General features: G+C 36.6%; 1 protein-coding gene across 7 annotated transcripts in view; it reads right to left on the reverse strand.

The window, feature by feature from the left end:
• Positions 1 to 592: 592 nt before the first annotated feature.
• The window catches only part of inpp4aa (inositol polyphosphate-4-phosphatase type I Aa), a 32,817-nt gene continuing 8,340 nt past the window's right edge, over positions 593 to 25,069 (reverse strand). The window contains exons 2-25 of one of the 7 annotated variants that reach the window (XM_084421215.1): positions 23,302 to 23,513; positions 22,376 to 22,420; positions 21,689 to 21,807; positions 19,861 to 19,977; positions 18,541 to 18,620; positions 18,319 to 18,427; positions 17,384 to 17,474; positions 14,891 to 15,038; positions 14,546 to 14,676; positions 14,311 to 14,415; positions 14,120 to 14,228; positions 12,272 to 12,289; positions 11,735 to 11,921; positions 10,336 to 10,554; positions 10,109 to 10,250; positions 9,944 to 10,015; positions 8,997 to 9,026; positions 8,720 to 8,892; positions 4,730 to 4,853; positions 4,368 to 4,635; positions 4,128 to 4,225; positions 3,557 to 3,669; positions 2,457 to 2,611; positions 593 to 2,374 (exon numbers count right to left, since the gene is read on the reverse strand). In XM_084421215.1, coding sequence (XP_084277341.1) covers positions 2,242 to 2,374; positions 2,457 to 2,611; positions 3,557 to 3,669; positions 4,128 to 4,225; positions 4,368 to 4,635; positions 4,730 to 4,853; positions 8,720 to 8,892; positions 8,997 to 9,026; positions 9,944 to 10,015; positions 10,109 to 10,250; positions 10,336 to 10,554; positions 11,735 to 11,921; positions 12,272 to 12,289; positions 14,120 to 14,228; positions 14,311 to 14,415; positions 14,546 to 14,676; positions 14,891 to 15,038; positions 17,384 to 17,474; positions 18,319 to 18,427; positions 18,541 to 18,620; positions 19,861 to 19,977; positions 21,689 to 21,807; positions 22,376 to 22,420; positions 23,302 to 23,401 — 2,886 coding nt within the window. In that variant the 5' untranslated portion in view covers positions 23,402 to 23,513 and the 3' untranslated portion in view covers positions 593 to 2,241. Of the gene's footprint in view, positions 2,375 to 2,456; positions 2,612 to 3,556; positions 3,670 to 4,127; positions 4,226 to 4,367; positions 4,636 to 4,729; positions 4,854 to 8,719; positions 8,893 to 8,996; positions 9,027 to 9,943; positions 10,251 to 10,335; positions 10,555 to 11,734; positions 11,922 to 12,271; positions 12,290 to 14,119; positions 14,229 to 14,310; positions 14,416 to 14,545; positions 14,677 to 14,890; positions 15,039 to 17,187; positions 17,363 to 17,383; positions 17,475 to 18,318; positions 18,428 to 18,540; positions 18,621 to 19,860; positions 19,978 to 21,688; positions 21,808 to 22,375; positions 22,421 to 23,301; positions 23,514 to 25,069 lie in introns of those variants that run through there. The other 6 variants (XM_084421216.1, XM_084421213.1, XM_084421217.1 and 3 more) reach the window with 6 other exon arrangements.

Genomic DNA, 25,069 nt, shown 5'->3' on the forward strand with positions numbered 1-25,069 from the left:
CCACACCCAGCAAATATGTCAGATCGTATCTGCTGAACACTTTTATGGAGCAAAATTCTTTAGATACATTTTTGCCAGCATAGAGCTGACATTTGCAAAGTTTGGTGAACATCTGACAAAGGGCCCAAGAGGAGTTGTAAAACATAAAACGCTGTAGAATGAACGTAGAATGGCGGATACATTTTATAGATAAACATAAAATTTACATACATACACACGTCTATATATGCGCTTCACTTCACTGATTTCACACTCCATCAGTAAGAGCAGAGTGTGAAGGTTGAATTATAGCACAGCTGTTCGAAATATTTTTGAGCCACTTTGGGAGTATTTTGGAGTTTAGAAGTCAGAAAACCCTTTTCCTTTACCAGCATCACAGTGCCCTGGCTACTGTTCTGGAAGAGGAATGGCTCAAATTCCCTCTGGCCACTGTGAAGGACGTGTATCTTGTCAAATTGATGCTGCATTTGCTGCAAAAGGAGGGTTTACATCATACTAATAAATTATTGTGGTCTAAAACCAAGTGTTTCATTTCAGTTTCTTGTCTGTCTATATAACATAGCAGTGAACAAAGCAATAAAGTAGCTTAACATTTATGCTGGTATGTTATTTTAATTTTAAAGCTGTATGTTTGGGGAAAGAAAGAGGCATTTTGTACAGCAAGGTATTTGAACATACATAAAAAAATTAAATAAAAACACACTGAAAGACCAATAGGACACCATTCTCTGACAACATAGCAGTGCTTTTGCACTTACAACAGCGAAGAAAGAAACATAATAAATTAAATGTGGTAAAATAATTAAATATACATTTATTAAAAATAGCAATTAAGTATAACCTGAAATAACACTAGTAGCCTACCTTCCATGCAGTGCATCTGGTTCAAATCTAAATCATTTTAGCAGAGGTTAAGAAAGACACATGCTCTTGTCTCCCAAGTTGCAAATTTAAGCTTTCAGTGGTTCAATCTTGCAATATACAAACCAGGAACTACAGTCCAGTTGTGCATTTATTTGTGCAGATACAAAGGCTGATGATTTCTCACTGTGGTCATTACGTATAGTCTTTTATTATGTTCAGTAATGCAACATTACGGTTTTCTTATAACTATTACAATAAAATAAATAGTCTAAATGCACCCCTCTGCTTTCTGAAAACAAAAAAATTAAAGAAATATTCTTCACATTGTAGGACCAGTTGCAGCAGTGCTCCTTATTCGATCGGTACGGACATTCATATCAACCAATACAAACGTCCATCAAAGAAACTTTGAACTATGAAAACATATACAGACAGTCAATGAACATATCAATAGTGTCTTCTCACATATTTCCTTACAAAGAATGTATATTCACACTGTATGCTCACTGTACAGAGACTAGCTGTGCTTGGCAACAGTACGAGGAAGCTTGTCCTCTTAAACTTAAACTCTACAACCCGTACAATGCAAGTCAGGAGGGCGAAGGCCCGCATTAAAGCACTAACACTTTCGTAAAGAGAGAGTCTTACGGTAAATAAATAAAACAATCTGCCACGTCACAAATAGTCACACACAGATTTCGAAATATCTACATATTTATCTAAACAAATGAGTTTGCAATGGTGGACTCTCTTAAGGCAGCTAGTTTTGTGTATACTTGAAATGAAGTGATGATTAACAATGGGGTCTATATATTGATTCTCTAACTTAACCTGACTTATCCTTATAAATGTTAAAACTGGCTTTGGGAACAAATCATCTACTATACCACAGCACATACACGTTAACTATAACCTACTGAACTTTGAATACAATCTAAAGTATGATAAAAACACAGCTTTGCTTCAGTGCTGATAGTTTCAACCTTTGCATTTCAATACAAAGACCAAGTGTGGTGCTGGAAATGAATACTTAACTAAACACAGATGGAATGAATCTGGGATTATTTGGGAACTGCTCTGATAAATGAAATCTAGATTCTAACAGGCCTTCTTACCTGCATTCAGTGCAACAACCAAGCGAGCTACTCATATACCTTCACGTGATTTTCTTTCCCTATCTCCTTTCTTCTCAGAGCCACGGTTCATAGAGGAGGTTCGGGGATCTGAAAATATTAACAGTGTCATCTGGATGATAACCAGAGCATGACAGTGCGTAATAAAACTTTTCCTTCAGATATGTGGTAATAAAGTAAAGCGAACAAGGAGAAACATGCAGCTCTAGTCCCAGCGGGCTAGAACAGCGGACTGCTTGTCAGCTCAAGTCTCCACTTTCCCATAGGTGCCCTCTGGTGGTCTGTACTGCCTAGGGAAAGTCTTCAGCTGGAGGGAGTTGAAGGCGTATTTGCGACTGCCTACGTTTTTCATGGTGTTTTCTCGCCGGCAGCCCTCGCTGTGGGACCAGAGAGGTGATTGAGAGACGGGGATAGAATGATGCGGAAATGAAAGACCCCTAACTGTAAGTGTGGTCTCACCTGCGCATACAGTCCAAGGCCTGGGTGAAGACCTGCGGGGCCATGCAGTGCTCCTGCTGGAGGATATGACATTGCTCCAGGGTCACAGACATGGCCGTGCGATCCTTTGCACTCTTGCAGCTGGTCACGCGCACACCATTCAGACGCCGACAAACCTGAAGCAACGAATGAGAAAGATGGCTATTACTAGAAGTTGTGAGAAGTTCCCATATTTATGTTATTTCTTTTTTGATGAAAAGTTTCACACACAAAAATGAGGTTTAAGGTTTATACACCAAGACGAATATTTGGTGTAAATAAAACATTCGAATTTTGTCCATCGACAAGGACTGTAAAGCAACCAATCACAGCTCGTTTTGTTCCGTGTCATGTTTAGTGGCGTTAGTCAACATATTTAGAGAGTCTATGACGCAAACTTTACATACTTCACATGCTTTTGAAAATCCAGCGTTTAGTTGATTCTGATAAGCACTTATTGTCACAGTTGTAAACACAACGGCTTTCTTCCATGAGGGGGTTTGGCTTCACGACATCTTTGTTTTCAGGCGGACCGTTAAAAAGAACGTGACACACACGTCCCTTGAAAATCCTGTAGAATTCAACCAATCAGATGACGACTTCATGTTTCCAATTTTGTGCGCCATACGCATCAGACGATTAGCCAACGGACCGTGGGCTCACATCTGAGGCTGATCGTATGCACACTTCAGAGACTCGCCAGAAGTAGTTGGTCATCTGGGTACTTTTTGCCTACTCTTTTATGAGTACAGTGAATTCGGACATATTCTTTTGTAACATACTGTTTTTCGTCCACTATAGGGAAGTATGAGATTTCAGACGCAGCCCAGAACTGGCTCTCTTTTCATGAAAACATGTGACAAGCAGGTGGCAAAACAAAGTTGTGCAGTGCTTTGTGTACCGGGTTAACGGGAGTATTTCTGCTTTTCTAAAAGCGCCATCTACTGTCGGAGAGTAAATCTGCATTTTCTTTCAACCCGCCTGCTGTTTTTCACACACACACATTTTTGTGCCGAACATTATTAGTGGTATGAACAGACCTCTAAGCACAAATGAAGAATAGTAATGGTGGATTGCTGTACCTCTGCTGCCAGCAACAGGATGTCCACATTCTTGCTCTTCCTGGCATTGACATTTTGACTGAGGAATTTGAGTAGCTCAGGCACACAGTTTTGGCTGCGAGAGCGGGGGAGACCTATGGATGGAGACGATTAACTTGTTAGGACTGACAGAAAACATCTACTAACTTTCTTTCATAAAGGGACATGTGAAAAAGACTAGTTCATATATTTTAAATGTACTAAATTGCAACTTCATCATTACAAATGTGTAATTAGTTACAAATATATTTAAATACATGACATATAATGACATTAAGGTATATTTTAGTTTACCATAAATGCTTGTCAGTTCATTCGACAGTTCACTTTAACCATATTTCAAAGACTACATATTAGATATAAAGTATTTAAGTACAAATTGAGTGGTTCACGCAAACTATAAAACACTTTCATTTAATTGCAATTAACATGCAATTAAGTGTCTGAAAACATTACATTCACTTCACGCTTAAATATATTCTTTGAAAGTATTTTATATCTTTATCTCTTATACACTATGTCAGTGTATTAAAAATGAGTGTTCAGGACTCACAGTCTTCAGGCAGCACTTCTTTAAACTGGTCATAATAAGATGTAAGACGAGCTAGACTCTCCATATTCAATACTTCCTGCAGCGAAGTGTCTCCAAACCTTAATAATGATAAAAACAAATATATTAAAGCTGAACTGTATAACTATTTTTATACAGAATGTACAATGAATAAATACAATCATATTTCATGACTTGTTAAAATCGGGCTGCAAACTGGTTGGTAGATTTCACTACACTTACTTTTCTGCTAGCGTTTGTTGCTCATTGATTCCTACATTGAACAACACTGGTTGAACACGCAACAGCATCCCATTTTGGATCTCCCTTGGCAACGCATCAAACATCACCCCCGGTAACGGAACACGCACGTTAAACCCATCTCTGTTGCCCGTGATGACAGGCAGCATGTCGGGGCTGAAGCTGGAGGTCGCCTGTGTGACTTTAAAGGTGACGTTCCGAAGGTCCATGACGCCTACGCTCATGTCTTCCATCATGGAGAGTTCCTCCCCTTTGAGACGAAAGAAGAGCTCTGAGTTAACATATTCAGATACATTTACCACCATACATAAATAAGCTGAATTGAAATGTGCTTTTATGTTTACCATAGGTGCTCAGGAGACCCTCAAACTGGACCAATAAACCGATGGTGTGGAGTTGTCTGAGGAAGCCGCTGTCACTTAGACAGTTCCTCAGCTTTATCACAAATCCACAGATCAATGCCGTCAGCTACGGAGGAAAATGCATTTTATTAGAATGGATATGAAATGCTAATTTACAGTCAGCTGGGGAAATTTCTGTACACAGGACAATTTAGCATTATTGCACAACTAAAGTTATCTTTTTAGAGTACTCTGAAAGTAGAACCAATTTTTCATGGAATTGCAACTTTTTGATACTCTGAGAAATTTAACAGAATTAATTGTACAGAATTTTATACATGAAAAGGGGTCCCACTTCTATAGAAGTAATTGGAACTTTCTACGGAGCACATTTCATGTGGGCCGGATTATACAGTGGTGGTCAAAATTGATGGCACCCCTGATAAATATGATAAAAAATGGCTGTAAAAAAATAAATCTGCATTGTTTATCCTTTTTTTGATCTTTCATTCAAGTCAAGTCAAGTCAAGTCAAGTATATTTGTATAGCGCTTTTCACAATACAGATTGTATCAAAGCAGCTTCACAGTATTAAATTAAAATAATACAACAAGGTTTGTTTCTAGTGGAATTTATTGATAAAATCAAATTAGATATCCAGAATATCCCCAACTGAGCAAGCCAAAGGCAACAGTGGCAAGGAACCGAAAAACTCCATCAAGTGACCTAATAGTGTCCTAAAACTCCATCAGGTGACCCAATGGAGAAAAAAAAACCTTGGGAGAACCCAGGCTCAGTCGGGGGCCAGTTCTCCTCTGGCGTTTATTAACTAGAGGCCGGATTGTAATTTGGACTGTAAGATTAAAAATAATATATGAATGCCTGGCTGAAGAGATGCGACTTTAATCTAGTTTTAAACTGGGAGAGCGAGTCTGAGCAACGAACAGTATCAGGAAGGCTATTCCAGAGTTTTGGAGCTAAATGTGAAAATGCTCTCCCTCCTTTGGTGGTTCTGGATATCCTAGGTATGACCAAAAGCCTTGAATTTAGTGATCTTAAAGAGCGCGATGGATTATAGGGCGATAGAAGATCCGTTAAATAGACTGGAGCTAAGCCGTTTAGGGCTTTATAAGTCAGTAGCAATACCTTGTAATTAATACGGAACTTTATAGGTAACCAATGCAGTGATGATAAAATCGGTGTTATATGATCATATTTTCTTGATCTAGTAAGAACTCTAGCGGCGGCATTTTGGACTAACTGTAGCTTGTTAATTGAGGATGCAGGACAACCGGCTAATAAAGCATTACAGTAATCTAGTCTCGAGGTCATGAATGCATGAACTAACTTTTCTGCATCAGAAACTGATAGCATATTACGTAGCTTAGCAATGTTTCTAAGGTGGAAAAAGGCGGTTTTTGTAACATATGAAATATGATTTTTGAAAGACAGGTTGCAATCGAGTATAACACCCAGGTCTTTTACTGTAGAGGATAAAGTAACAGGACATCCTACTATATTAAAGTTGTATTGCGAGAGGTTTTGTGGGCGGTTTTTTGAACCGATAAGTAGTACCTCTGTTTTGTCTGGATTTAATAAAAGAAAATTACGCGTCATCCAATCTTTTATATCTTTAACACACTCTGTCAATTTGGATAATTTATCGTTTTCATCTGGCCGTGATGAAATATATATTTGAGTGTCATCAGCATAACAATGGAAACTAATTCCATGTTTCCTTATAATATTTCCAAGTGGCATCATATATACTGAGAATAATAGAGGGCCTAACACAGATCCCTGCGGCACTCCATAGTTTACTGGAGTTATGATCGATTTTTCTCCATTTAAATAGACAAAATGGTAGCGGTCAGATAAGTATGATCTAAACCAGCTTAATGCTTGTCCTTGAACACCAGTATAATTTTGTAGTCGATCTAAGAGTATTGTGTGATCTATAGTATCGAACGCAGCACTAAGATCAAGTAAAACTAGTATTGAGATACAGCCTTGGTCAGAAGCTAAAAGTAAATCATTTGTGATTTTAACGAGCGCAGTTTCAGTGCTATGGTGTGGCCTGAATCCAGACTGAAACTTCTCATAGATATCATTTTCTTGCAAGAAAGAACACAATTGAGCGGACACCACTTTTTCTAATATTTTAGACATAAATGGAAGATTTGAAATGGGTCTATAATTTGCTAGGTTATTATGATCTAATTGTGGTTTCTTAATGAGAGGTTTTATAACTGCCAGTTTAAATGTTCTTGGAACATGACCTAAAGATAAAGACGAGTTAATAATATTAAGGAGAGGCTCTTCCACTACAGGTAACACTTCTTTCAGTAGTTTAGTTGGTATCGGATCTAATAAACATGTTGTTGTTTTAGAGGAAGTGATAAGTTTATTTAACTCTATTTGTTCTATAGTTGTAAAGCACTGTAATTGTTCTTGCGGGGTGATAATTAAGGCTGAATTATAAGGCGCAACTGAAGATTGAACGTTTACAATTGTGGTTCTGATGTTTTCTATTTTCTCAGTGAAGAACTTCATAAAATCAAAAAAATTCAAAAAAATTCACAAAATTCTAACCTTTTTTATTGAAGTAAAAGAATTGAAAGTGGGGGGTAAATCACATTATAAAATAAATGTTTTCTCCAAAACACGCTGGCCATAATTGTTGGCACCCTGTTATTAAATACTTTTTGCAACCTCCTTCTGCCAAGATAACAGATCTGAGTTTTCTTCTATAATGCCTGATGAGTTTGGAGAACACCTGACAAGAGATCAGAGACTATTCCTCCATACAGAATCTCTCCAGATCCTTCAGTTTCACAAGTTCATGTTGGTGCTTCTTCTCTTCAGTTCACTCCACTCATCAGGTCAGGGAACTGTGACGGTCATGGCAGAAGCTTCATTTTGTGCTCAGTTACACATTTTTGTGTTGATTTTGATGTTTGTTTTGGACCGTTAACGGCCCATTATAAGATTTCTAGCAGAGGCCGTCAGGTTTTGATTTTTTATCTGTTGGTATTTGCTAGAATCCATAATACCATGTATCTGAACAAGATGTCCAGGACCTCCAGCAAATAAATAGGCCCACAACATATAAGATCCAGCAGTATATTTAACCGTAGGCATGGGGTACTCTTCATCCCTGTTTGCACCAAACACATCTGCTGGGTTTGCTGCCAAAAAGCCCTTTTTTTTCGTTTTATCTGACCACAGAATCCGGTCCCTTTTGAAGATCCAGTCGTGTCTGACCACTGAATATGCTGGAGTTTATTTTTGGAGGAGCGAGGAGGATTTTTCGTGAAACCCTCCCAAACAACATGTGGGGATGTAGGGGTTGTTTGATCTTTTTTTTTTAGGCTTTCTGACCCCAAGACTCAACTAATCTCTGCAATTCTCCATCTGTGATCCTTGAAGAGTCTTTGGCCACTCAAACTTTCCTCCTCACCGTCCATTAAGACAATATAGACACACGTCCTCTTCCAGGCAGATTCGTAACATCTTTAGTTGATTATAACTTCTTAATTATTGCCCTGATGGTCAAAATGGGGATTTTCAATTCTTTAGATATTTTCTTACAGCCACTTTCTATTTTGTGAAGCTCAACAATCTTTTGCTGCACATCAGAACTATATTCTTTGGTTTTACTCATTGTGATGGATGATTAAGGGAATTTGGCCTTTGTGTTTCCTCATATTTAAACTCCTGTGAAGCAAGAAGTCATAGCTGGACAATTTCATGTTCCTAGTCACCCTGGTGTGCTAAAAAAGGTAAATATTAATGGGAATATACTTCAGAGATTTTTTCTCATAAAAAATTCTAGGGGTGCCAACAATTATGGCCAGCGTGTTTTGGAGAAAAACATTTATTTCATAATGTGATTTACCCCCCAATTTCAATTCTTTTAGTTAGATTTTTGCAAACTGTATCTGACTCTCAATAAAACGATGTTGTGTATCTCTTTAATATATCTTGTACTAACTGTCTGACAGAACACCACATCTCTGCGGTACTGTAGTGACAAACTCATGGCGATAGTGGGAGCGCTGTCTTGCATCAGTAGAAACACCATGGACTTCTTGGCTTTGTCGCTCATCATGGCTACACACTCGTTCAGAGTGGTCAGGAGGGGATACAGAGCATCGCTCCATTCACCTAGAGCCATAAACCACACAGCTAACATCAGGAACAGACATAAAACTGGACAGCCCACATATATAGTTGCAGATGGTAAAAATGATTTGCATTGAGAGGCTTACCAGGAGAGGACCCCTCAACACTGGGACTATCTAAAGTAGGATAGAGAGAGAATAAGTGTTGTTAAAGACAACTACGGTAATACTAATTATTTTAATATTATAATTTAATAATACATTAATCAGTACAAAAAAAAAAAGCCAACATGCAAACACTGTTCATGAATCTTGAAATGTCGTTTTAGGGTTGTTAGCATAGACGCATATATATCCCAATATAAGCAACAACAACCATGTATTATGCTGCATTCCATTTCCATTCAAGGAAAATGCTGGAAATTAATTTACTACTTAAAATAGTGCAACTTTAGAAATCCATAATTTTGCGAAGATTCAGATGTCACACAAATATAGTGACACCCAAAGAGATATAAAAAGTTACAAGATAAACACTAATTTTTAAAGCAAATAAAATGTTTGAATGAGTGAAAAGTTACAAAATAATATTTTTTGAAGCAAATAAAATGTTTGTATGAGTCAAAGTTCCTCGCTGCTGATGATCATGCACATGCAGAACAAATGCTAACATTGCATACTTCAATATTACATTTAAAGTTAATATATTATAAATGTACTTCATCATTACAAATATATTTAAATACATGACACAAGTTTAAATAGAAATTACATATGTTTGCCATAAATGCGTGTCAAGTAAATTTAGGAGTACAACTTAAGCCCTACTCAAAAAAGCACAAAGTTCAGCTAATTACATTTAATATAAATTTACACTATAATACTTTTCATTTAAATCCAAATAGCATGAAATTGAGTGTTAAAAACATAACATTCAGTTCCCACTTTTATTGTTTTTAATTTGGTGATATCAAGTAGAAATGCAGCATTATCACATGTGCCACTAAAAGAGGATGTAAAACTGAAAGCATCTGTGGTATTTGAGCAGTTTTTAAAAGGAATTAAAAGAAAACTTAACACAGGATGGAACCTACAGGAATGAGAGTTAGGACTGGATGGACATGCAGGGTTCAGTAAGGGTGATGAGGAAGGTGAAGAGGACTGATCTGAAAGAGGTTGTGATGAGGTCAGGGCGGTGGAGGAGGAAGGGGAGAAGAGCCTGTCACCAGGGTTGATCCAGAATGCATTGCCCTGGCTACCTCTCTTGCTAGTGTCGGCCTGTTGGTCAGACAGGAAGACGTCTTCACTGCTGTCGCTCTGCAACCGTTCTCTCGTCAGCAGCCTGTCCACACAGCGGATCACACACTCCAGACTCTTATCCACATTTTGCCAGATCTTTTCCTGAAGGAGAAAGCGAACATTACAGAGGACATATTTTCAGAAGTCAAATCAAGAAGGTATAATGTCGGTCTCTGAATGACCTTACCCACTCCTCCTCCTGCCAGTTTAAATTCATGGACGCTCTGTTCCCTTTCCCACTCCATTTGGCCTGTGGAGAGCCTTGATCGCTCCTCAGGACCACACGCTCAGTGTCGTGGGTGGACGGAGAGCCTCTGGATGCGATGAACTCCGGGCGCGCAGCACTCAGTGCCTGGATAGCTGTAGTTAGCAGCTTACTGTCACACACTGTCACCAGCTGCCGCGTCTGAGAGAGACAGAGAGGACGGCACAGACATTGCACTTACTCATTAAGGGGATCTCAAAAGCTTTTACTCGGAAGATCTGTTGAACACGAGAAACATTGCATAATAGCTACAATAGTTCTGGGGTTCTCAGAAGCAGAAGTCATCATAGTTGGGTAAACTTCTATAATGCGGAATGAAAACTACTACTTGCTTTCCCTTTCGCTCCAATAGCAAAAAAAATAATAAAACAAATATTACACAATAGCGTTTCATTGACTTTCCAAAATACTTATTTTTTTTAATAAATTGGCATAAAAAAAAAATAAAAAAAAAATACAAATAATAATAATAATAATAATAATATATATATATATATATATATATATATATATATATTACATTACATCAATACTGTATATATATATATGTATAATATACTGTTTAATATATATTTATGATGTTACTTTATAACTGTGGAAATGTGTCATCACAATCTGTGAAAACATAACATTTACAAACTAATGCTTTAATATAAAATAAAGATGTACATTACAAGTTTGATGAAATTTGATTAATAATCATTCATAAATATTCATAATTGACTGCACAAGAATTACAGATCTGTTCAATCTGTAAGACATTATAAAATGTCTTAAGAAGAGCCACCCACTCAGACAGGATTGAGATATAAAGTGACCAACCAAAAGTTGGTTTTGTTTGATGTGCCATTTAGAGCGGGTTAATCTGAAATATATTATACCACAATAATACAGTTGTAATAATATATAACATTAAAGTTAACAGAAAATGAATTAATAGAGAATAATAGAGTAATAGAGATATAACATTCTAAAGGCCGCCGCAGACTACAAGATATTCGGGGTGATTTTGGAGCAATTTCTCCCCTTTCAACAATCCTAGGTAAAGTCCGATTATCGGATTATCTTGATGGTTCTACATCTTATTTTATCCAATTTTCCTGTGGTGTGAGGTGTTTTAACTAATTTAATTGCTAGTTTAGGTGCCTCAGGCAAAACTCAGACTATATCTTTCAAAGAGTTGTACTGGGTGCCCTTATTACGTTACGTAAAGCCAACCAATCAGATGGGAACTGGCGAATTCACACAACTCACACAACTTGTGTGCAATATGCATTAGACGGTCATTAAACAGTACGTGGTCCATGCAAAAGCCTCTAACCTTTTCTGTCAGGATAGCGAGAGTCCTCTCCAGTGCATTGGTTGAGCGTTCTTTGGCAGCGCGGGACAGCCGCTCAGTGTAGTAGCTGACCTGCGTCTTGAGAGTGTTGATATGGGAAATGATTTCTTTAGCTTTCACCACATCCTGTGGCTGGTATCGTATTGAGAGTGGAGCTGACTCTCCAGCACTGAAACGAGACAGAGCATTAAAAACAAAACAACAACACAGTCTCCAATTCCCCATTAGGTTATCACTTGTTCAGCTGCGCAAGCTGTGACCAAGAGGACTATACTGCAAATGAGATGGTGTGATATTCAAGCACACACAGAAGACGTACACAAACACAAAGTGCACGCGATCGGATGGAGTAGGAAAGTGCTAACACATCATCATTGAAAACACAAATGTTGGTGCAAACAAGAAAGATCCTTCAGATGTAATGGAAGTAAAGGACTCGATGCTGGCTGATCATAAACAGGATGAAACACCTTCACATGTGAAAATGACAGGAAAACAGTCAACAACCCTGAAACTCACCCTTCACCCTCATTTGCACTGATCAGAAAGCAAACAACATAAGGGCAACTGATTACAATCGCAGTCACGTATTAAGTGTGAAATAAAAAGTCAATATATTAAACAATGTGAGACGGATCAGAAAGCAAACAACATAAGGGCAACTGATTACAGTCGCAGTTAATGCGCTAAATGTGTAAAACAGCAACATTATATATATATAAGTTCCTCACACTACAAGAATTAAGGCCCGTTCACACCAAGAACAATAACTGTAATGATAACAATATTAGCGTCCACACCAATGGATGATATAGGTCTGGTAAGTCTAAGCAGGCACTGCAGTTTTGTTTGTCTGCAACTTTAAATGCTGAGTTCAAGATTAATAATTCCAATAATATTGTTTCTCTATGCTGTTATCATTATAGTTGTGGTGTGGACTCTGCTTTTTTTATGTTAACCCTGTTAGACATCAACCTTCTTAGTATTCCCCAATCAAGTGATTATAAACAATATAACAAGAACTTTGTTTTACAAAAAAATTTTTGTGTAAAAATTGTATAGGGTTGCTAAAGAGCCGAGGTGTGTAACAGTGTAAGTATTTCTGCACAACAATAATTGAATCTTTAATGACTTTATTCCACAAGGTGTTAAAGGAGAACTCCGGTCAATTTTAACATTGAGCTCATTTTTTTGTACATTTGGAGTGCTGTCAGTACAGAGAACAACGACAAAAATCGGTGTTGCCTACACCGAGTTATCCTCTTTTTAAAATTTGCACCCTGTTGACTTCAATGGGGCAAGTTTTAAACCTGCTTTAGGCTCTTAACATCCTGTTTTCGGTCGAAGTCCACTGTAGTCGATTGTCGAGTTAACGCGCGTAATCATAGGTACTAAACCTATGCGCGTGAACTCGACAATCGACTACTGTGGACTTCGACCGAAAACAGGATGTAAATACAGGTATGTGCGCTGGCTGAATAAACATCATTTTTATTAATATCTTTCACATCTACTGCAGTCAGATTCACCCGCGTTCACTCCGAAGGAATCACTCACATGATCTGTGCACTTGTAATGACACATCAAGGATGTTAAGAGCCTAAAAGCAGGTTTAAAACTTGCCCCATTGAAGTCAACAGGGTGCAAATTTAAAAAAGAGGATAACACGTTGTAGGCAACACCGATTTTTGTTGTTGTTCTCTGTACTGACAGCGCTCCAAATGTACAAAAAAATGGCAGAAAACAAAAGAATAGTAAGTATCATCAGCAAAACTTGAAATGGTTCAGTGATTTACTGCAGAGAAAGTACTGAACGCAATCAAATATTAGTGTCATTGTCACTTGATGGTGGATCTGGTGAAGAAGCCGTCAGCGATCAAAATATTGATTTTGAAGATTTTGAAAATTATAGTTTTAAGTTTGAGAATCTGTTTGAGATTGTGAATATTAGCCAGATGCTGAATGTACTGAGAAATTAGCTCTGATGATGACAGTAATGATGGTATAAAACATCTGCTCAAACTGAACACTTCCAAGCTCCAAAAGGGAACAAAATATGCTTTATTTTATTCTTCCGTAATTGTTACTCTAATATCAGGAGAGTTTTTTATTATCGCGACAGGTAGAGATCCATCCGTGTTAGATATAGATCCGGGTCGCTAAAGATCCGAATATGTAATTATGATTGGCGAAACATTCATGCATTTAAGGGTTAAGAACGATTTTTTAGAACTATTGTATATCTTTATTGTTATCATCCTTGGCGTAAACAGGTCTTAACGCACTAAAAAAGCCAAAAACCTAGCAGAGCAACACAAAAAATTTTATTAATATTTTTCACCAAGACTTTTTAATAAAAGGTCTTACTGCTTTTTGGCTTCCTCAAATTTCTGAATGAGTTTCCTCAGTCCACTGCCCTTAAAGCCCTGATGATGCGCCGCAGGAGCCCCTGTGGTCACCACGTCATATGTTCGATCTGTTCAAAGATGTACGTTATGTAAAGACCAGCCCTCCACCGAAGAATGTCTGTTATGAAATGCACATATTGACCATCTCACCGTAGCCAGACTCGCCATGCACTCTCATCCTCTGAACGTGGAGGTTTGTAGGCATGAACTCTAGTTTTTTCTCTCCTTTCAGAGAGCTAGATTTAAAGGAAGGACCTGCAGGATAGTAGGTGAGAGGAATCAGAGAAATTATACAATGTTGAAATCACCTTAAATTATCTCTTCCTCTGTGACAGCGGCTTTACACATGAAATCTTTCTGGTTGAGTAGGTGCCACCAAACTTACCCTTGTATTCGTGTAGATTACTGAGAGTCTCCTGATAGGTGAGGATGATAGTCTGGTACTGAGTAATGATCTGTCTCCTCAGATTCTCCCAGCAAGGGGACAACTCGCCCAACTCCTCTAGCTCACAAACCCTGCGTGCAGATAGAAATGTGCAACAACATACCATAATCTCATTTAGAAATATGATATATATTCATAGTGTTTGAGTGTGGTTAGTTAGAAGCTAATGACACGCTAATGCCACATTACTGCAATGCGCTGCACAAATGAAAGGCTTGACTGATTCTTCAGAAGAACTCAAAAGATTCTTTCTGAGCATGAGCACTAACTGTAAATTGGGTTTACCTGGCAGCATCTTCCTCCAGCAGTAGTTTGGCGAACTGTCTTGGTATGTGCAGGGAAAGCACGCTCTCTGCCATCTGCTCCAGCACACGCAGGTGATTTCCATCCGTGGTGGGAAATCGGTACATCCGTGAAATAGTGCCTCCAAACACTGCAATCAATAAATAATCAATCAATCAATCAATCAATCAATCAATCAATCAATCAATAATCAACCAATCAATCAACCAACCAATCAATCAATCAATCAATCAATCAATCAATCAATCCACCAATCAGTCAGTCAGTCAGTGAATCGCTGTATGCAACTGGAAAATGCATGGAAAAGAAAAGCTATACATTTTTGTCCTGCATTTTACTGTATTGAATCATTGTAACTGAATCATTGTGTACTACTACTTGAAATCATTTGTTTGAAATAAAATTCTGTAATCGGCATTGATGAAGTTTTGACATTATATTTTCATATTGAATTGTAAGTGGTATTGTCTTGCATATCCGTTCAAAAGTTTGGGGTCAGTACAATTTTTTTTATTTTTTTTAAAGAAATTAATAGTTTTATTAAGCAAGGATGCATTAAATTGATCAAAAGTGATGGTATAAACTTGTATATCATAAATTATTTCTATTTTAAATAAATGCTGTTTCCACAAACATGTTAAGCAACATTGATAATAATAAGAAATGTTTCTTGAGCATCAAATCAGCATATTAGAATGATTTCTGAAGGATCATGTGACACTGAAGACTGGAGTAATGATGCTGAAAATTCAGCTTTGCCATCACAGGAATAAAATTACATTTTAAAATTTATTAAAATAGATAACACTTATTTTAAAGGGACAATGTGTAGCTTTTTAGGTATTTTATTATCTAAAATCAATATTTTTATTCATAAATATGCCCTCAATGGTGTACAAATACCTATGCCAATGATCAGACTAATCCTCGAAAACGAAGAATTTATTATCTTTATATACATGGGACGGGTAGGTCCACGGAGGCTTCCATGTAGTTCCACCATCTTGAAAAACTATAATAGCAGAGAGGGACAAAAAGTACTAGGCCAACGCATTTCCACAACGCGTTTTCGTTCAGAACCAGCGTCACGTGACTGAAACCAGCAGAAGCGGAGGCGCTGAGCAGAGAGAGGCGCTTGTTTTTAAAGGATGCACTGCACGGTTATTTATACACCGTTCATTCATACATATGCTGAGTCACAGGATGAGTCCTCGTCGTTGAAAGAATCCAAAATAGACCGTAAAAGGAAACGTGACCAGAGATTACAAAAACAAGGGTTAATGTCGGGATAGCTAATGCAGGAGAAAGCTTTCAAAAGAGATGCTGAAGTTGCCTGCTTTCTTCTCGACAGGTAAGTCAATGTTACGGTCTTAATTACAAGCTTTTTTTTTCATTGCTTGGTTGTTTACTTTATTATATAGACAGTAGAACATTTATAGTTAAAAGTTAAACAGGCTCTTTGATGAATAGCAGCTATTGAGTAAAGTAACGTTAGAGAAGGCACTGATGATGATGATATCTAACAATGCAGGTACTTCAAAAAATATAACAAGTAAAGAAGGCATTACTACTAATTACCATAGTTCATGTTTTTCACAGTCAGTAATTCATACTGTAACATTCTTTTTTTCGTTGTTTCAAGTTTCAGTTTGTTTTAAATAACAAACCTGTTCACCCAAAGAAAAAGTGCTATTATAAGACATCCTGTCATAGCTTTTTGGTACATAACGGCTACCGCAGATGCAACGCGCATTTGAAAAAGTGAGGCGCTGGAGAGCATTATTCGTTTGAATGCAAAATACAATTTCACTACTAGATGGGAGAAATTCCTACACACAGTCCCTTTAAATGGGAAAAATATTTCACAACATTATGTTTTTACTTTATTTTTGATCAAATAAATCCAGCCTTGGTGAGCATAAGAGACTAAAAAAAAAAAAAAAAAAAAAAAACGTAATTAAAATCATAAAAATCCCCAAACTTTTGAACAGTAGATTGTATCTAATCATTCATAGTTGCATTTACACTTGACTACTGTTGATTCTTGGGTGCAGTAACTGAAAACAAGATATATGCTAAATAATGCAGCATTTTACTTGCAGAACTAAAGCCTAAAACCTAAACTTAAATAAAACAAAATGTTGCTTCCTCAAAGCACTAGTATTTCTTTAAGGCAATCCTAATCTAATTATAGTCTTTATAATCTATTCACATCCAATATTTAACACTCTAGAAATAACACTCTTGTGTTTCTTTAATGCAGGAACCATTTTCCGAACCTCTTTCACAGCTGTCATGCCTGTGGCTTTCATGAATCTTCACAGCAGGAAGTGAACGCTATGGCCCATTGATTCAGTTATGAGGGGCACATTTAGAAATAAACCGCTGCCTCCAGATGGAATGTAGCTGCAATAATTAAGAAATAAAAATGCACAGGTTTTGTACAGTATACAGACATCAAAATTAGACACTCACCTGCCTTTAAAAGACTGTCTTTACATAAGGAGGCAGATTTAGCTTTTACTCCCATAGATTCGGTCAGACTTTCATCCACCGGTAACACCATCTGTGAGAAACATGAAAATAATTGTATTGAAGATTTGTCATCAGACACAGGTTTACAGAATTAAATAGAGACTTATGGCTTAAATGGAGATATAAGGGTTATTCACCCAAAAATGAAAATTCCGTCATTAATTACTTTTAAAGACTTTCGTTCATCTTCAGAACACAAATGAAGATGTTTCTGTCCCTCCATTGACAGCTAAGCAACTACCACTTTGACGCTTCAAAAAGTTTATAAAAAGATCATAAAACTAATCCATATGAATTGAGCGGTTTAGTCCAAATTTTCTGAAGAGACTCGATCGCTTTATATGATGAACAGATTGAATTTAGGCTTTTATATAAAGTAGTAGTTGCGTAGCTGTCAACGGAGGGACGGAAAGCTCTCAGATTTCATTAAAAAGCTGTTCATTTGTGTTCCGAAGATGAACAAAAGTCTTACAGGTTGGGAACGACATGAGAGTGAGCAATTAATGACAGAATACATTTCTTTTGGGGTGAAATTAACAGTAGTGTAGTCCCCAGTGTTATTTTAGTAATATTACTATTATATTTATTAATATTTTCAATTAGCTTTTGTTTTTAAATTTCAGTTTTAACTTTAATTTTAGTCATTTTGTTAGGTGCTTTTGCCCTTTTTATTATTATTTATATATATATATATATATATATATATATTACTTTAATTTATTTATTTTAAAATTGTAGTAATTTTTGTATTCATATTTTATTTCAACTTTTCTATTTTTCGTTTTATTTGAATTAAAATAAAAATGTTATAGTTTTAAATAACCTTCATGACACTGCTAAAAAAACTACTGAAAGTCTTGCCAATGGACACTCACCCTGCCGTTCACTGTGTCTGAACGTGCCAGAGGAGCTCGCTGGTCTCTCCTCTCCTCCATCTGCCATGCGATGATGGTGATGTTACCCATCCGCTCACTCTCTGCTGATCTGAGCCAGCGAAACGCACACAAATACCCGTCAGACTACATTTCCTGGAATTCCTACTAATGTTATGCTATGGGATTACATGTTGGCTTTGTACCTATATTTATCTCACATACCGCAGTGTGAGGTGTAGTCTGTGGTGTTTGTCTTGAAGCAGCTCTTTTACTGTAAACATAGCCGAACCGAGCAGGTACATCTAATAAAAAAAAGAGAGTTGAGTTTATGAGGCTGAGCAAAACAAGATGCAGAATGTTAAAGGTCCCATTCCATGGATTATTTTTATTATTTTATAATGTTTCCAGGGGTGCCCTTATAATGTTAGTATGTTTTTTAGATCAAAAATTGTTATAATTTAGAAATAAAAGGCATATTTCCTAGCCTGATTTCATTCCCTGGTTTGAACACTCTGTTTGAAGGGGCGTGTCTGCTGTGAGACTTCAGTGTAAACGCCCTCTGCTGTGATTGGCTGACATGCTTGCATATGAAATATCTGGCATTACATGTGGAACTATCTGGAAAACTTTTACTATTACAGCTATTATACGTTTTTACTATTACAGCTATCTGGATTAACGAATCATGAGAAGTTTTTTAAGTATTTAGATCTATTACCATCACATAAAAGGTTGCAGTGATGAGCACTGAGCAGATGACAGCCTGTTGATCGAGTGAAAGATCTTATCATTGCAACGCAGTTTCTGCACTCTCACTAATGATTTCACCAATGCAAACATGAGGCATATAAATACAGTAAGAGCTTCGTTGTGCAGTGTAACAGCGTCATTGATTTCATAACGAGTTTTGGCAAGTGTCCAGATAAACTCGCGCTGTGTGATTGATAGCTTGGGCGATTGGAAAGGGATTGTTCTTTGATCGCTTTCTGTATATTAATCACAGTTTAAGTAAGATTATTTTCATCCTACTAAGAGAAACGAACGATGTGAAGAGTGATCGCTACTTCCATATTAAATCACTACTTACCGCTTGCTGGAATATAGTTGAAATAGTCCCCTTCGTCAGTATGAAACGCTGAGAGAAGTCTGCTTGATATTATTCCAGGTTAGAAAAACAGTCCGTGGTGAAATGGACAGAGCAAACTAACAACTTCGAATTAAACTTTTGCGGTATCCGATTATAGATAAACATCAACCACGTCTGTTGACATTTCGCCATCAATACGCCTGTGTTCCTGTGGGCGGAGGTTACGGTTCTAGTGACATCATTAAAGCAGGATGTAGAGGGGTGTAGTCCAATCCAGCCGTTTTTTTGTAGTCAACTTCTGTTAAATAAAATATCTCGCTTGGCATTGAACTTTGAGCTTTATAATTTTACAGATATTATTTATACTCTAACAACAACATTACACACTAACTAAAGTTTGAAACATGGGATCACATAGAACGGGACCTTTAAGAATAATGTATTTTCTGTCTTACAGTCCCCTGTGAGCGGTCCTTCACATCGTAGACAGAAAGTTTGATTTGAGTCTGCTGGGTAATCAGAGAGTCCTGGAAGAAGGCAATGCTGCTCAAGAAGATTGGATTGCTGGTGCCCTGAGAAAAAAATAAAGTTAAATGTAAAATTTTTCTAAATCTGATACTTTCAGACTTTATAGGGCAAATTTCACACCAAATATGGATTTTAGCAGCAAATATCCACATAGCACAAATAAACACAGCATTTCCATAAATGCCCAAGCTTTTTATTGGTTTTGTTCGATTTCTCTATATTTGGCTGAGCGTTTGGTTTGCCAATGTATTCGATTTCTCTAATTTTTGACCAGTGTTCTTGAGGGGAGACTAATTTATTGAAAGTTTGTAGTGTAACAGTTCTTTAGCAGCGATCTTAGCATGTCGTCCTTCAAATAATCTTAACCCAAAGTCTTGCCTGTGAGTCAGAATTTCATACATGAATACGAAAGGGCTACAAACAAAAAAATTGTGAACTGCCATATGAGATATCTACCCTGCAATCTTCTCTGAGTAATGCTGTTTCCTTGTTATTCACACTTATTTTTTTTCTATGGGCCAACACCTTTACAGACACTGTTAGAGTTGCATTCTGAGGCACAGACACAATGTAAATGCATTTGACTAAAGATGACTGAAAATACACATAATCTTTCAGTTTGTATATTGGTAACATTTTATTTTACAGTGTCCATGTTACTATAGTAATACATATAAACTATGCATAATTACACACAACTAACCATAAACCAAACCCTAACCCTAAAGTAACTACATGTAGTTAGCTATTATTACTTAGTGCTTCAATGCATAATTGCAATGTAAGAAGGACACCTTAAAATAAAGTGTAACCATAACCATTAGATTATCTTAACCCTGTAAAGCCTAACATAAGAAATTATAGACAAAAAAATCTTAGTATCTTATAGTCAGAAATGGTTTTAAATAGAAATGGGTTTTGAACCTTTAGACAAAAAAGAAGAAAAAAAGAAGTGTTTTTTGTTGAGTTTCATATTTGATACGTGACTTTTATGGCTCATATAGTATGATATAGGAGAATATGGAGCTCATACTTGAGGAGGAAAAAACACAGCAGTTTTATTTAGAGCCCCAAACTGTGCAAAAATATACAGTTCGGCAGAAGTTGCTGATATTTATAAGACCAAAAAGTACGATGAAATTCTGATAGCTTTGTAATGTAAATCAATGATATTTATAACAATATAGCAAACTACTTCAATACATAAATTGCATATAAATATCAGTTTTCACTCTATCCCTGCATCCGTGTACAACTACTTCCATTGTATATAGTAGGCGAAAAACAGTATGTGAGCAGATTAATATGTCTGAATTCATTGTATTCATAAAAAAGTAGACGAAAGGTACCCGGATGACCGGCGAGATTCTGTAATGCGCAACCGATGCATACTTTACTATCCCATGAGGCCGCGGGAGAGGATTTGTGAATAACGCAACTGATGCTGCAGGTCACATGACAGTGACAACATGATGGAGTCGCGAATCAAGGTTTAAATCAAATGTGGTACCTACTATACATTATGAAATTTCAGATGCAGCATATATCTCCCAATAATGTCTTAGTAAGATTGCATTTAAAATGTGTTTCAGCATATTCTGGTTGAGAACCACTCACTTGGACAGAAATAAACACGTAAATCGACCAGATCAGATGGTTATACCATGTAATATTGTTTTAAATGAAATCCAAAGAATAAAAACAAAGGTATATCATGGTAGTTTTTCTAGCACGTCTCCATGAACCCATCCTCACCTCTATAATTTCAGTCTGTGCATGTTTGGTCCAAAATGCCTGTGGAGGGGTGGTGCAACTCACTGCTACAAAGCTACTGGGCTTACGGTCCAGTGATGGAGTGACCAGCTCACTGCATGCTGGGAAAAGAAGGACAACAATTCAGTAAGTTAATCACGAAAGAAGGGAAGGGATTTAGTTGTGATTGTACTCAGAGTAGCATTATAATCCAGACTGTGTAAGCAACTATCTGAAACGAGTCTTGAGATGAAAAGTGAAATGCGGCACATAAAAATGTCAAATAACTCTAGGTGGCTAATTGTAATCTACATGATGTTTCATCATGGAAAAAGTAATATAACTGTCAGAGAGTACAGCTAAAATTAGACAAAACCCAGTGCTTCTAGCACAATGGAAATATTTGATTTAACAGCCCGTAGATAAGCTGCATGAATGTTTATTGCATGTGAACTAAGACTGATAAACAGTTTGTTTCCTACACAAATACAGTAGGATGTTAGTAGAAGTGTAGGAAGCCAAAAAATGAGGAAGAATATGAGGAGATGGACTCTTCACTGGATGCAGATGTACAACAATCTCCTGAATGAGTGGATATCTGCTTTGGCGGCTTATATTACTGAAAATAACTTCACTTTGGTAACGCGGCACCGTAATCACTTTATGATTGACTGAACTGCTGTTACTCACCCAGACTGAACTCAAGCACTGGCTCATCAGGATCCTGACTGTTTCCTAAACACATGTGAAACACAACACACAATTTCCATAGTATTTTTATTAGTTTGTTAGCAAATTATTTCTTTAATCAAAAAAATGAAGTCAATGGTAAGTAACCAAACCAGTTTAGTTGCCAACATTCTTCAGAATATCTTGTTTTTGTGTTCCACAGAAGAAAAAAACGTCATACAGGTTTGGAACAACTTGAAGGTCAGTAAATGATGAAAGAATTACAAATTTTGGGTGGACTGTCTCTTTAAGGTCTTTAGAGCATCTGTGGCATGCTAATTATTACCTCAGAAGATCATATTGTTACATTCCAGTTTGTGTTTGGACTTTCTGTTTGCATTTGTTCAGTTTCGCGCCGCTCCTTTGTTTCCATGGTTACCGACTTCATTCGTTTATTTGGTTCAGCTGTGTGTCTTTAATTATCTTGTTAAGGTCCTTTGTTTGTCTCATGTATATATACCCTGTGTTCTCCCTCAGTCTCTGTCGGTTCTCGTTAACGTTTGGTGTTATGTGGTTTTCTCCAGTGTTTTTCCTGGTTTCTAAATATTTGATGATTAAAATCTTTCTTCTAGAGTTATTCCTCGTCGTGAGTATTTCTGAGCACCACGTTAGGTAACACATATCTCATCTCTCAGTTTGTAAAAAAAAAAAGCTGAGAATTTAAAAGCAGAAATCTAATGCTTGCATTTAGCTTAAAACCCCTACAGCACTTTAATTCTAAACTGTCCTTTTGTAGTGTTAGCGTAACTACTTTTCTTGGTGGAAAATGTCTGATTATGTGTTACTGACATATCTTTGATCACTATGGTATAGACTTGCTGAACAGGCAAAAGTTAAATGTCCAAAACCTCAAAAGGTTAAGTGCCAAAAAGCTAATAATTGCTCACCTGCTAGCGCTAAACCCATCATCTCAGATGACAAGTCAAAGGTGTTGGCTCGGTACACAGACCATGGCCTGTGGCGTGGACTGCGCTCTCTTCCCGCCATCTTGCCGCCAGCTACAGTGACCGATAGGATTACCCCTTACACTCACACTTTATGTTGCAAGTACAGTACTTTCCAGTAATCCAGGCTCTGCTTCAGTCTAAAAGTTTTGAATCTAAAAGTAAAAGTAAAAGAGAAAAGGGGACAAAAAGGATGAGTCAATATTTGCGTCACCAACTGTGTGGAAACTAAAGAGCCAGCAAACCCTGAGGCGGTTAACCTGAGACAACTAAAGAATTAGACTTGTCCTTGATCTCAAGACATTATGTATGTCTGCATTATTTATGCAGTTTCATAGGAGGGCATTTATAATTGAACACAATGACAGACCTGCAATCAGAGAGAGTCATGCCAGAGAATTGTTTTAAGTTTATGACTGGATAATTCATGACTAAAAGGAAATGTTTCACAAACAGGATGCTGTTAGCTTCAGGCCATCAATTAATATAGATATAGCTTAATGAGGATCATACATGCTTCAAATGACACAACCATTTTACAAATGTATAGGCCTATGAACTATCATTCTGATAAGCTGATTTGGTACTCAATTATTATCATTTTTATTATCAATTATTTATCATTCATAGCCTATATATTTTAATAGTGACTTAAGTATTAATAATGGTTCTTATTATCAATGTTGAATTTTTTTTGGTGTGAAAATCATGATACAATGTTCAGGATTTCTGATGAATAGAAAGTTAAAAAGAACAGCATTTATTTGAAATCAAACCATTTTCTAACATTATAAATGTCTTTATTGTCACTTTTGATCAATTGAATGTATCACTGCTGAATAAAAGTACTTACTAATGAATTACTAAGTACTAATTCATTTACTTACTCATGGTTTCCACAACAAATATTCAAATATTTTCAGCAATGTTAATAATAAGAAATGTTGAGCATCAAATAAGCATATTAGAATGATTTCAGAAGGATTGTGTGACACTGAATGGCTGTTGAAAAATTGTCTTTGCCATCACAGAAATACATTACATTTTAAAATATATTCACTGTAAAAAATGAAAAGTTGACTTAACTTAAAATTATAAGGCAACTTGCTGCACAGATATTTTGAGTTGACTCAACTAATAGAGTTGAACTAAATTAGTTGAGTCAACTCAAAAAATCTGTGCAGCAAGTTGCCTTATAATTTTAAGTTAAGTCAACTTTTCTTTTTTTACAGTGTTCAAATAAACAGTATTTTAAATTGTAATAATGTTCCACAATATTACTGTATTTTTGATAAATGCAGCCTTGGTGAGCATAATAGACTGTTCAAAAACACCAGCTTTCATTTCTAAGAGTAAAATGGACAATATAACTATCACAAATATAACCTGTGTGCCACTGATATAAAATATAAATAAAATAAATACATATCTTACAAGCTCTGAATGCCATTTTATTTGTGTTTAACAATATACTGTAAGTAATGTACATGTTATCAACCTAAATTACTTTTATATTATGTTTTCAGGTGATGCTGATATGCCTGTTACTATATAATGCATCCCTTCATAAAATGAATTGGTGGTGTTGACTTTGCCCTAGATAAAGAATATGAGACATAATGAAGGATTATATCTACCACCAAAACCTGAAAATAAGGTTGCAAGTCTTTCAGCATTCACTAAGAATGAACCGGGCACAGTGGTGATAGTG

This window comes from Rutilus rutilus (assembly GCF_951802725.1).
Source record: "Rutilus rutilus genome assembly, chromosome: 10".
Lineage (NCBI taxonomy): Eukaryota > Metazoa > Chordata > Actinopteri > Cypriniformes > Leuciscidae > Rutilus > Rutilus rutilus.